The sequence below is a fragment of the Carassius gibelio genome, chromosome A22, assembly GCF_023724105.1.
Source record: "Carassius gibelio isolate Cgi1373 ecotype wild population from Czech Republic chromosome A22, carGib1.2-hapl.c, whole genome shotgun sequence".
In the NCBI taxonomy this organism is placed as follows: domain Eukaryota; kingdom Metazoa; phylum Chordata; class Actinopteri; order Cypriniformes; family Cyprinidae; genus Carassius; species Carassius gibelio.
In genome coordinates this window covers 4,383,359-4,397,509 of record NC_068392.1, presented here as the reverse complement: position 1 = coordinate 4,397,509, position 14,151 = coordinate 4,383,359, and the positions used below count along the sequence as shown (strand labels likewise).

The following is a 14,151-nucleotide window of genomic DNA, read 5'->3' as shown; positions in this document are numbered from 1 at the left end:
TACACTATTCACACTTAAATTGTTATAAATCATAAACGCTTTTGAATACAGACCAAAGGTTGGTCTCTTTTTAAAGAAGACAATCTGCAGATTATTGCAGAAGAAAATCATTTAAAAAAATGAAAGCATAAAAAAGTTATAGAAGTTTAAATTTACTGTAAATACGTTTATTATTTTATTTTTATTATATTTTATATAAAATAAATATTTAATAAAATATGTTTTAATCCAAAATTGCTATAAAATTAAAGCCATATGTCTAAATAAGTTGTGTTCCAAATTTGAAGTTGATATGAAAAAAATGTAGGTTCATATGCAATTTTGTTTAGGCGTTATACCACAAAAAGCCACCGGGGGCCATTGAAACTCCATTGAATTTTTTGGATGCATTTGTTTGTCACAAATGTATCAATTTCTCTCTCAATATTATGTCTATGACAAAATAACCACCAAATATGGAATCTTGAGACTCAGACCTTTCCAACGATATGTATTTTGTCAAGATTATGAAAAGTTTTGATTCTAAAAGACCGTAATATATTTGGAATATGACCCCTCCCACTAAGGGGGAGGACCACGCTAAAAGATTTTAAAGTACGATTTCCATGGTAACACAGTGTCCGATTTCAAAATGGTTTTCATAAGATGAATTTGGAGTATATAAGCTTTCAAATGATATATAATTTATGATGATTACTAAAATATGTGATAGGGAAAAAGGAAGCGGAATAGATTTTTTGTAACAAAGGACAGAACTCCAGTTATGATGTATATGTTTTGAGGTGCACTCTTTTTATAAATTAATCTTTTACTGTTCCTTCATAATTTCTTAACAACAAAACGTGGTCAAATATCTATTTAGGAGTCTTAGACCTTTCCAACGATATATAGTTTGTCATGATTAGATTAGGATATAATTGTAATATATTGAAGTAAATGTAGGCGTCCCGTATACGGGACGGTGACATTTATCAGGTTAAACAAGTAACGAGTGTCACAGACTGACGGTTGGTTTTCTGTGTTTATGCCTTGGAAATAACCAAAGGTTCAAAAACCAAGTATACAAAAAAAAACAAACAAAAAAAACAAGGTGAGGCAAATAATCATATGTAGGCTACTTTTAATGTTCCTCTTAATGTTACACACACACACACACAAAAAAAAAAAAAACATTTGCACATTTTACATTGACACAGTTGCACAGAAACTGAGAGTTTCGCATTAACAGCAGTGGAAAAAGACCTTCAACCACAAGCTATTCACACCTTTAACGTGCGCTCACAAATGCACATTAGCCAGTGTTTCATTATAGGCACTCGTATGCACACACTGTTCACGAAACTGATTAAACCACATCTCTGTGTATATTTAAGGAAATAAAATCACAACACTCCCAGTGGGAATGTTGTGAACCAGATCATTTATGCAAACTATTAAATTTTTATGTCAGAATTTGTGTAAAGTTCAGAGTCTCAACCATACCGAAACTTCATCAAAGATCAAAGATCACATTTATAAACCATATGCTAAATAAAAGGGACTTCTTTACTTTGGAAAAGATTAAAGTTTCATCTTCTTATGCAGATAGGTGCATACTCCACATGAATCTCCTCAGCAGCTTTCTGTAATATTAATGTAATTAAATAAAAAAAAAATTAATTGAATAGCTCAGATTCTGAAAAATTGTGTAAACAACAGTAGAAGTGTGATTTACCAGACTTACTACCAATGTCTGTGGTCACAACCCACCAGTTCTACCACTGATCTATTTAACAAATCACAGCAATAGACTAAAAACTAACTACAATCTATATTAATATTGATTTATGTGTGTCATCATAATAAAGCACAACAACACAAAAATGGACTTACCGGCTTTTGTTTATTTCGTTTGTAGAACACCGGATCGGCGTAAGTGATGTCTTCATCACGAGTCTGAACTGCTTCATTATCAACAGCAACAGCTATAATACAGTACAATAAAATACATGCATTAAAAACATAACTAAAATGTAATTAATTTAATGGCGCAATACTGGTGTTACTGCAATTCACAAAAAATAAAAAATAAAAAAAAATCAAACCCAAAAACTGTCCTACTTACAGTTCTTTCTTAATTATTGTAAGTAACACTTGCCTTCTTGATCAGTTTTTCTGTTTCTCCTGTGGATGCAGAAGATCCCAAACAGAGTTATGATCAGCAGAGATCCAGCAGCGATCAGCACGATCAGAGAGACTGTGTGTGAAGGAGACGCTCCGTCTGGTGCTGGGATGAGAAAGAGAAGGGAATGATCTGTTCTGAAACAACACACAGAGATCAGCTCAGTAAATAATCACATATATCAGCTCTATCTGTACCTGCACATGTGTGACAGAGCTGAGTGATGTCCAGATGTTGAGTCTGGTTGCTGATGGGATTGTTGAGCACACAGCTGTAGCTGTTTTTATCCTGATATTCCACCTCCAGAGGTAGAGAGAGACCGATGCTGAGATCAGACACACTGATGCTGGACAATAAACTGTTTCCTCTGTACCAGGAGAGAGTCACATGACCCACATTCACCACTGAACACACCAATGAACAATTCTGCTCTGAGGATGATGATGATGATGATGAAGAACATTGTGAAGAGTTACTGCTGATGACAGGAACAGGCAGACGAGCTGGAAATGTGAGACAATAAAACATTAACAGGCAAGGCAAGGCAAAGCAAGTTTATTTATATATCACATTTTGTACACAATGGTAATTCAAAGTTCTTTACATAGCATATTACATTACATATGGTTCATGTAGGTTGTCCACAAACCAGAAGGTTGGTGGTTCGATCCCCGGCTCCACCTGACCAAGTGTCGAGGTGTCCTTGAGCAAGACCCCTAACCCCTAACCCTTGAGCAAGACCCCTAGCCTTGTATGGCAGACACCGCCGTCGGTGTGTGAATGTGTGTGTGAATGTGAGGCAAATTGTAAAGCATTGTTTTGTGTGAACCCTTGGTATTTCTAACTGACTTGATCCTAGTGATCTGAGTGCTCTGTTAGGTTTATATTCAGTGAACATATCTGCAATATATTTCGGTCCTAGGTCATTTAGTGACTTATATACGAGTAAAAGTACTTTAAAATCAATCCTAAATGTAACTGGAAGCCAGTGTAAGGAGGTGAGGACTGGTGTGTTATGCTCAGATTTTCTGCTTTTAGTCAGAATCCTGGCAGCAGCGTTCTGGATGAGCTGCAGCTGTCTAATGATATTTTTGGGAAGGCCAGTGAGGAGCCCATTACAATAGTCCACCCTGCTGGTGATAAAGGCATGAACAAGTTTCTCCAAGTCTTGACTGGAAACAAAACATCTAATTCTTGCAATGTTTTTTTTAAATGATATTATGCTGATTTAGTTACTGCTTTGACATGACTACTGAAACTAAGATCTGTCTCCAGAATCACACCAAGATTCCTGACTTGAATTTTAGTTGTTTGACCCCTAGAGTCAAGGTATGCATTCACTTTGAACACATCATCTTTGTTTCCAAATGCAATGACTTCAGTTTTTTCCTTATTTAACTGAAGTAAGTTCTGGCACATCCAACTTTAATTTCATCAATGCATTTGCAGAGGGAGTCAATGGGGCTGTAGTCATTTGGAGATAAGGCTAGGTAAATCTGGGTATCATCAGCATAGCTGTGATAGGCAATTTGGTTGTTTCTCATTATTTGACTTAGTGGAAGCATATACAGGCTAAACAAGAGCGGTGCAATAATTGAGCCTTGTGGGACTCCGTATGTCATGGACGTCCACTTAGACTTATGCTCTCCTAGACTCAAATAATAGCCTCTCCCTTCTAAGTATGATCTGAACCATTTGAGTACCATCCCAGAAAGCCCGACCCAGTTTTCCATTCTCTCTAGTAGTATGTTATGATCGACAGTGTCAAACACAGCACTGAGATCTAGCAATAACAGCACCGATATTTTGCCAGAGTCGCAATTTAACCAAATATAATTTATTATCTTAATGAGTGCTGTCTCTGTGCTGTGATGCGGTCGGAAACCAGATTGAAAATTGTCCAGGTATCCGTTTGAGTTTAAGTATTTGTTCAGATGATTAAAAACTACCTTTTCTATAATTTTGCCTATAAATGGAAGATTAGATATTGGTCTAAAATTGCTCAAAATTGTGTTATCACACTAATACGGATAAATCAAAGAAAAAAAAAAGGGTGGTGGGGTGCTTGGTTTAATGCACTGAGAAAATGATTAGTATAATGACATTTAGTGAGTGTGTTTGTGATCTCTTACATAATCAAGTAAAATAAAATAAAAATGTTCGATGAACAAATTATCTCTACTCACCATAGACAGAAACACTGAATATTTTTGATATCAGTTTAGCTCCACTCATCTGTAGTTCATAAAGTCCAGTGTGTTCAGTTGTTATGTTCATGATGGTCAGAGATCCAGTTTGATCGTCCAGCTTCAGTCTGTCTCTTAAACCAACGTCAGGAACATCATATATGGAGGAGATTTTAGTCTGTCTATTGATTTTAGCAATCAGAGATTTTTCATCTCTGAAACACCACAGAATGTCATCGTCTTCATGTATTTCAGTAACAACAGCGTTTAAAGTGACAGAATCTCCCTCCATCACTGACACCGACTTTATTTCATTTGTCTCAGAACCAGACACACCTGAGGAACACGAAAAGATTTTAAAGCTGCATTATTTAAATGTGAATTGATAAACAGCATCAAAGACACAAAAGTTAAAAGTCTGCAGAAATGAACAGACAGATGAGCAACGTAAACCTCAATTTGATTTGATCGAGCCGGGAATAATTGAACAATTTGAACAACAGTAGTTGATGTTCTGAAACAGAAGAAATGAAGCCAATTTTTTTTTTTTTTTAACTTACCAACCAGTGGCCTGCTGCACAAACAGAACAAAAGAAGCATGTAAAACATTTTCTTTACCAGTTCTGTGTCTGATCTAAAAAGACCATCTGCTAAAAACTCATGGTGTGAATCCTCCCACAACAGTTTGCCTCTCCTGATGCACGCACACATGCTCTGCGTGTTATATCCTCACAAATAAATGATCGTCTGGCTCCTATTAAGACTTTAAACGTTCTCAAAAGTAAAAACCATTTTTAATAATTCATCAACGAGGGTAGATGTCTCACTGTATTAAATATGTAAAATAGGACTGTATTACTGTATACATCTCCCTAAATTTCATGTTAAAATAAAGATGATGGATTTAAAATGGTTTGCACTCATTTAGTTGTAGTAAATAATAATAACAATACTAATAATTATAATAAAAAACAGGTCGATTTATTTCCCATCTCTGATTGTAGGTGTTACTAAGGTGTGAGATGAGCAGCTCAACACGAAACATGAAAGACAAAAGGAAACCTGCTGCGGGCGGATTTCCTCACAATGATGGTGATCAGTCGATGGACAAACATCTCATGCACTTTTGTTGTGAGTGTGTTAGTTCGAAGGTGTCTAGTGAAAGAAAAACAGGGTTACTACACTTTTACTGCCATGAACCCATGGTTCATATTTCTGTAAGGGAAGATTAAATGCTTCACATTGGTTTGCAATTTATTCTTTATTTTCTGTATTAAAATGCATTAGAGATCAAATTAACTAAGGCACATTTTGGATTTCTCTTTCATTTAATCCAGCTAATGTTCTTCAATGGTTGCTTAAAATAACCTAAAGCCAACCATAAAAGAGCATTAGGGGAACGTTCTGTTTTGATGGTCACACACCTGATTCAACCCAAAATGAGTGTTTGACTAAACGTGTGGGTCTGAGGAGAACTGGTTTCAATCATTAAGTCGTTTGGCTGCAATAAAATAAATCAGATACATCAAACACATATTAATCTGTCTGTCTACTTAATCACGTCCGAAAGCCTGTTATTTCATAGGCAGAGTTTACGTGGGCATTGAATAAATAAATGCATACATACAGTACATACATATTCCATTATCTACTGAAATATTTGAGGGGACAGCAATTTTAAGAGGTGTCCAAAACATAGTTTAGGCCTATTATTGAGTGCACAATGGAGCGTGATTATGTAGCTTTCGCAAAGCAGTAACAATAGGACTTTCTGTTCTGCATTCACCCGTTCAAACCACAAATGTTGCCAGGAGAGACGTGTTTGTTTTACACTTGTTTCTGAGCTTCGGTGTCTAATGCCACATTACAAGCAAACTGAGACAAGCTTAGGTCTATTGTTGTTTTGACACTGACTTCTCACTCTAGGTTACTTTCACTTTCACTTTAGCAATATGTTGACTTAAAGATCCAACACCCCAGCCCTTCTGGGTTCTGAGATGGCCATTTTTGTGACATCCATTCACTTGTTTCAAATCTCCCTTTTTGTGAAGCTTCAAGTAGTCCTGTATTATGCATATATTTTAAATCTTTAACTCTATATATTAATATAACTCCATAACTCATTAATCTACTTAAACTGAATTAAAGTTAAATCTAATTTCAAATATCTCTAACATAAGCCTCGCTATTAAGATGAATGGTTTTACTAAATGTATGAACCCCACCCCCCTCACACACACACACACACACACACATACATTATATATATATATATATATATATATATATATATATATATATATATATATATATATATATATATATATATATATATATATATATATATATATATATATACACACACACACACTGAGATAATCTGTGTCTTTCTTTCTTCTCAGGATTTCTTGGTGTTGATAGAGATATAGTGTCAGTGTCAGTGATGGAGGGAGATTCAGTCTCTCTATACACTGATGTTAGAGCAAAGCAGCAGAGCAGAATTTGATTCATTTTATTTGTATAACTCATATTAACAGAGATCTCAGTTACATCTGTACAGATGTTCAGTGTAATGAAGGAACTGAGAGATTCAGAAACAGACTGAAGCTGGATCATCAGACTGAATCTCTGACCATCAGAAACATCACAAACACAGACTCTGGAGAATATAAACTACAGATCCTCAGCAGCAGAATCAGAGAAAATGCCTTCATTGTTTCTGTTTGTGGTGAGTAATTTATTCCATTAAAAAAACGTATTATACGAATATAAAGTTTTAAAATAACTTTTTGTTCCAGGTTTTATTTAAATTTATCCATTTAATGCACATGTGCTTTACTGCATTATAGCACATAAGTAAAAAAAAAAAAAAAAAAAAAAATCATGGGATCTTAATCTTAACCTACCCAAGCTACTAAACTACTTGTATCAGAGTAGTCAGATATAAGAACTGAACACACTTGTATTATTCTTTTTACAGTGGAAATCAAATAATTGTGACTAAAGTCTTAAGTGTCAATGTTTTAAATATTGAGTTTTATACATCATCTGAAAGCTGAATAAATAAGCTTTTTATTGATGTATGGTTTGTTAGGATCTGACAATATTTGGTCGAGATACAACTATTTGATTGAAAATCAAAATACTGAGAAAATAACCTTTAAAACATTCAAATATGTAGAATAAGCCATTAATATGTGGTTTAAAAATACTAATAAATAGCCAATATGCTTGTGATATGTATGCTGATAAGCTACTAGTTAACAGCGAGAATAGCTCCACTAAAATAAAGTGTAATAAAATTACTTGGGGTCAGTATTTTTTTTTTTTTAAAGAAATTAATAGTTTTATTCACCAAGGATGTGTTACATTTATATATATAAAAAAGTGACAGTAAACACTTTTATTTAATTAAATGCTCTTTTAAAAAACTTTTTATCAATCAAAGTATCGTGAAAAAAGTATCAAAGATTCCCCAAAATATTAAGCAGCAAAACTGTTTCCAACATTGATAATAGACCAGCATATTAGAATGATCAAGTTTATTTAAGAAACTATTAGAAACTAATTTCTCTAGCACATCTGGCTTAAGAATGAAATAAGTTACTTGTATTTGCAAACACTCAATCTTCTGCTGCACACAAATGATGTTTGTCCTTAATCTTTAAAGATTCACCAGAAGGGCATTCATCTTATACCTGATGACCTGTGTGGAACTGTGTTAATATCATTCAGAATGGTCAATCTGACAGACATAATAACAACAAAACTGTGTGCACTTATAAAATAAAGATAACAAACAAAGTGTGCTGTCTGCTGTTTGCGCTGATCTTCATTTACAAACACGTCATTAAAATGAACCATAACTCAGTGAATAGAGAGATAGAGAGATAGATCCATAGAAAGCCTGATATGTCTTGTTTTAAACTAAACAGTTTAAACTAAACTAAAAGTGCTGCCGAAAACAGATATTCTGTGATAAAGTAATCCATATGAAAACAACGCGATGTCTGTTTTTCACATCTCCCTTCATTATATCATTTGATTTACTGTCAGTTTAAATTCTGGCGACCATCGCAGTGTTGCCGGGTATTGCTATGAAAACAAATAAAAAATCAAAATGAGTTTTGGTTTATGAAATCTCTTGTAAACAAGATAGGATATCACTAACCCTAAACTGCAACTTCCTGCTCTATTAACGTTTTCTGAAAGTCCAAAGATGCTTATAATAACTGGATCTGGCAACACAGTGTGCCCTCACTCACAATACAAAGGTGTGGCCACTTTTCTTTTTAAAGGTGGCCGTGATCCACCTTTTTTTATTTTTTTGTCTTGTGACAGAATTAGTATCAAATAGTATCACATCTGGTGATTTTCTTATCAGCCTCAAAACTCAACCATAGCTCGACCATAGCACTTCCCCTCATAATGTGTGTGCATGGCCCTGGTCTTTGGAGGTTCCTATAGCAAATACAGCTCTACATCTGAGTCTGGTATTTAGAAAAGGTTTAAGATCATCTTCTACCTAGTCAGGTCTGCTTAACTTCAGTGGACGACCAATCTTAGGCTTCAGGGTGACACGGCTCGTGAAGTGAAGTTTTAATTTGAGCTATTACATAGTTGATGAACTGTTCATAATGGTGAGAAGCATTTTCATTTTTATCATTTTTATCATTGTTTTTTTTTTTAAGGTATTGTACTCTGACTGTATTAAACACATAAAAGTAAAAGTTTTAAAACTCTAAAGTTTTAAAAATGGTTGTATATATCCAATGTATTCAGTTGTTGTGTATGGAAGAACTAAAGTACAAAGTTAAAAAAGTATCTGCATCTTGCCTTACTAGTCTTTAAGTTCAGCTTCTGAGTCAAACTGAAAGCTGCTGCGGTCGGTTTTCTTCAGAAATGTGGTTTGATCTGCTCAGTGGACAGACACGGTGTGCATGAGAGAACTGGTATTTAGGACACGACGTCTGTAGGTGAAGAACTCAATATAATATAACAATAGAAATAGTGAAACATGACGAGAAAGTGTTGTTGACAAAGAGGTAGATGTGAGATAAATAACAGAAACACAATGACCGTTTACCTTATGTATTTATTTATTGATTTGCATTTTATTTTAAAATGATTTCATACTTTGTCCGTAAAATGAGAGCTGTTCGCAAACCTTGATAATTGTCCACCTGCTGTGGAAAAAAAGAAATAAATAAAAGTATCCAACATTCTTCTCACTTATTATCGTATTTTATGTTATAACTATAAGACGAAAAATACATAATCTAAAGTAGATTCTCAAGCATCAAGCAATGCCTCTTTGCTTACAGAGTTCCTCAATCAGGTGTCCTGTGTAAGCAAAAGAGTAAGAAATCTAAATCCCTAAATGATTCCTGAGCTCTTTGAGTCCTTAACGATTCAGTTTTGATGGCAGATGATGGAGCGAATCAGGGAAAGGTAGATTTTTAGTGCACTAGATAGCGCTCAATTATAGTATGCATAATAACTGCAGTGTAGACAGTGATACTGATGAAGTAAATTACTGGTCAATGCAGAAGCCTTTCTTTACACAGTTTAATGTAGTCTAAGCTTTTAGTCTGAGCTCTCCGATTGCGAAGGATGTGACGTGTGACCAAGAGACCCATTCTCTGAATCTGTGCTCTGCATTTCAACAGGAGTATCACAAGGGTTTGGTTAGGAAGACACACAGCTAGGATTGAGGTGAATACAGTTTTAAAAAGCATATACAAAGCAGAAGGAAAAGCCCCAGAACTGTAGCTTATTATTTTAGAGCATTTGGATAGAAATACAGAGCACCTGAACAAAAGACCTTGCTTATTATCGGCGGAAATGGTGTAAAGCAAACGATTATCTGATTAAAGGTAGCTGGACTCGACTGTGACACAACTAAGAAAAGAACCAGGACATGGACACTGACATGCAGCCTGACATTTATATGCACCGTCCAGTTACGACATTCACAGCTTGTATGATAAATGAATCATTTAGGGGACTGATAATATATACACATAAAAACATGATATCAGGGTTTTAAAATAAAACATTTCAGAACAATAGGTTTACGTCACGATTGTTTAAACCTATGGGCGTTAAGCTGTGGGAAAGCAGAAGATCAGAAACACACAGTAAAGTGGTCTCTTTAGACAAGCACCCAGAGCATGTGAAGTCTTTTTGTAACACTAGATGGCGCTGTATGCAGCGGTAAACACACCTGCTTTAGTCCTGCTGTTAGATTGAACTAAGCTGCACTATTGTATGAAATCCCAATATCAAATTTAAACAACTATAATAGATGTTCCAGCAATCACTTCACTTCCTAATATGTAACTAAGATATATATATATATATATATATATATATATATATATATATATATATATATATATATATATATATATATATATATACACATATGTACATATTCTCTCTCTCTTTCTTCTTTTCTCTTTCTGTAGCTATATATATATAACCGTTTGGTTCTCTATCTGTATGACAGCGGGATAACATTTTGTCAGCAGAGTTTGTCATGTTTCATTGTGTTATCAAAAGTAGAACATATCAATTTTATTTTGCTGGACATTACTTAATATCACTGCCACAGAATGAATCACACAGCTGGATCTGATGCATCAGATTAATGATGGATCATCTTCTCATGCTGACAGACACATACTCTACTACTTGATTCTCCTCTTCAACATCCTGAACAAACACATCAGAGAAAGACACAGTTAAATATTTGATATTAATCATCAATATATATAAAAAAAAAAAAAAAGTTTTGAATATTGTATTGTGTGATAATTGCACTACTATAAATTAAATTATAACCAAGACACAAAATGAATAGGAAAAATGACAGTTTTGTAAAAATTATTATTATTATTTTTTATTATTTATTTTTTTGATAATAGATAAATAATTTGAACATAGTTTGTTTGAATTTCCCAATCCCTTTAAAGTTTATTTACTGTCCTTTCTTCTGCAGTTCTTTTAGTTGCATTTTAATAATTTTCCCCTGCTGTCTGACCCTTTTAAAATATATATATTTTATTATAATATTATAATATATTGCACTCTTTTAGTGATTTCTCACTTGCTTTACATGACATTTAGTCATTAAGCAGATACTTTTATCCATCCGAGTACGATAGAAGCAATCAACATCAACAACAGTGCTATGTCAGTTTAATGAAGTACATGTAACAAGTTTTTTTTTTATTATATAATAAATACAACTAAAAAAGAAAAAGAATAGAGCAAGCTAGTGTAAGAGGCCTTTTTGTGCTTTACTTTTGATAATTTATTATAAATAAAATGAAAAGAAAAAATTATGAATTTAGGTAAAGGGGTTCAGAGCCAGTGGGTCTTTGTAGTCAAATTATACAAAAGCACACAACATAAATAAAAAATAAATGATCTTACTGATGCATGTGCTTTTCCTTCGTAGAACATTGGATCATGAATCATGACAGTAAAAGTGATCTCATCTTCACAAGTTTGACCTGTTTGGATGACAGAAATCGAATAAAACTAAATGACTCAACTAGAGCAGTATTTATTTATTGTTTTGTGACAAATACAGAATCAGTTTTTTGTGTGTGAGACGAGTAAAAAGCTGCGCAGGCTAGATCAGTCAACAAAACAATAACCAGTTTTGTACATTTCTTTCTGCACATACAGAAATTATATTACATTATAATCAGACCTGGGTAGTAACGGATTACATGTAATCTGGATTACGTAATCAGATTCCAAAACTCAAGTTCTTGTAATTAGAGTAAACTACTTTTTAAAATACTTGTAATCAGACTACAGTTACTTTTTTATGGATTGCATGATTACATATTATTTGCACAATGGTAATAAGTCATTGATTCTCCTAAATTTCCTTTTTTTAACGTTCATATTTTTTCCTAATAAACCTGCCACTTATATACGTTCGTGATTCTTCGAGTTTTTCCGGCGGAGAGGGGGAGGGGGGTCAGAATCGCGCTCTGAAGAAATCAGCAAAAAGATAATGGAAGACCTTTAATCACTGGATTTACAGACATAATTAAATTTTTAAAGAAAGACAAGGGAAAAATTTTCAAAACTATTCAGTGTAAACTCTGCCTACCATTGATTAATTTGCTGTCCATGGAAATCTTTGACCTAGCAAAGTTATTGGTGGGAGTTTCATGTTCTTTAATATATTTTTGTAATGTTGATTTTTCTTAATTGTTAGCTACTACCTTATGCACTTTAAATGTTTTGAGATGAAATATTTGACCTGGAAATGGTTTTTATATTTTAGCCAGGGCTCGACATTAATGCTTGTCTGGGACAAGTGGATTTTGTGACAGGGCAAGTGAAAGAGAATTTTACTTGTCATACAGGACAAGTAACCTGATAAAAATTTTAATAACAAACAATAACTAGGGCAGCACAATTTGGCGAGAATAATTCTGATTTCAGTGTTTCGGTGACTAGTAACGGACAGTATCAAGATGCCGTTAGTTGTGGCTCGTGCAGCCTCGCGGAGAAATCAACACAACAGCACACACAAATATTAATTATTAATTTTATACATCTTCAGTTAAATTAACAAGTATGTTAACTGACTTACATTTTAAACACATTACGGATCATTTTTGCTCCTTTTTATACAAAAATAGTTCTAAGCAAAGTCACAGCAGAACAGTCGTGCATCTCCGAGCAAATCACAACAGTGTTTCATTACTAAATTATTAATTTTTAAACGAGTCAATGATTCAGTGAGGCATATATAAAAACGGTTACTTGCTTCATTTATTGAATGAATAAGCCATTTGAACGAATCGGTTGAATCAGTGATTCACTCATTAAGACCTACTGGTGGTTTAACATATTTAAAAGAATCATTGCATTTTCCCAACATTTCATATTTTGTATGTCAAAAAAGTTAAACGTTAATCTAATGGTCCGTTTAATGCTTTGCAGTGCTTTGTTCAATTTGCACCATAAAAATTAACAAAATGAAAAATTGCCTTCAAACTTTCATTTTTCAAATCTTTGGAATAATTCACAAATGCATAATTGTTTCTCAGTTTAATTTTTAATTCTACAATTAAAAATTGTAGGGGGTTGTTGCGTCTGAGTCTGATTTTTGAACAAACATAAAACATTACTCATTGCTCTGATTTTCCATTTCTCTGTTTTGCTCACGGTTGGACCGTGCCAGTTCCACTGGGGGGTGAGGGTCAGGGTATATTCACGGCAAACCGTTTACCAATCACGTTTCACAATCGGCAAAGCAATCTGTGGTACACGCCTCTATCAACACGCGATGGGTGACTCGCGAAGCACTATGTTCCTCCGTGTTTTAGCACTATATCATAGAACATATGAGGTTTGAGAAATAGAAGTCGGGGCAACAGTTAAAATATTTCAAAGTTAAGGTTCATGCAAACAGATATTAACAGACTTTCAGTCAAATATTTATGGTTTAGGTCTATAACAAAAACCAGTGTTTAAGCAGAGCGCAAACATATATCTGGAACATAAGAATACTGTAGTCTATCCAATATGGTATTTGATTTGATATTGATTAACTACATAAAATGATATAAATATATAAATTTTCTAAACCCCATATCTTGAATTTTGTGATCATTCACATGCATTCATAAATGCATTTGAATACACCGAATAATGCAGTGAAAGAACGCACTCAAAATGCACATGCGCCACGCGCACTAGTATGACTTCATCATGTAACTTTACATTAGCCTAGATGAGTGCACTTTTTTGTATATACATTATATTGTT

General features: G+C 34.0%; 1 protein-coding gene across 2 annotated transcripts in view; it reads right to left on the bottom strand.

The window, feature by feature from the left end:
• Positions 1 to 1,194: 1,194 nt before the first annotated feature.
• The window catches only part of LOC127942868 (SLAM family member 9), a 129,400-nt gene continuing 116,443 nt past the window's right edge, over positions 1,195 to 14,151 (bottom strand). For both annotated transcript variants that reach the window (XM_052538872.1, XM_052538873.1), the window contains exons 4-6: positions 2,138 to 2,266; positions 1,873 to 1,964; positions 1,195 to 1,622 (exon numbers count right to left, since the gene is read on the bottom strand). In XM_052538872.1, coding sequence (XP_052394832.1) covers positions 1,569 to 1,622; positions 1,873 to 1,964; positions 2,138 to 2,266 — 275 coding nt within the window. In that variant the 3' untranslated portion in view covers positions 1,195 to 1,568. The remainder of the gene's footprint in view (positions 1,623 to 1,872; positions 1,965 to 2,137; positions 2,267 to 14,151) is intronic.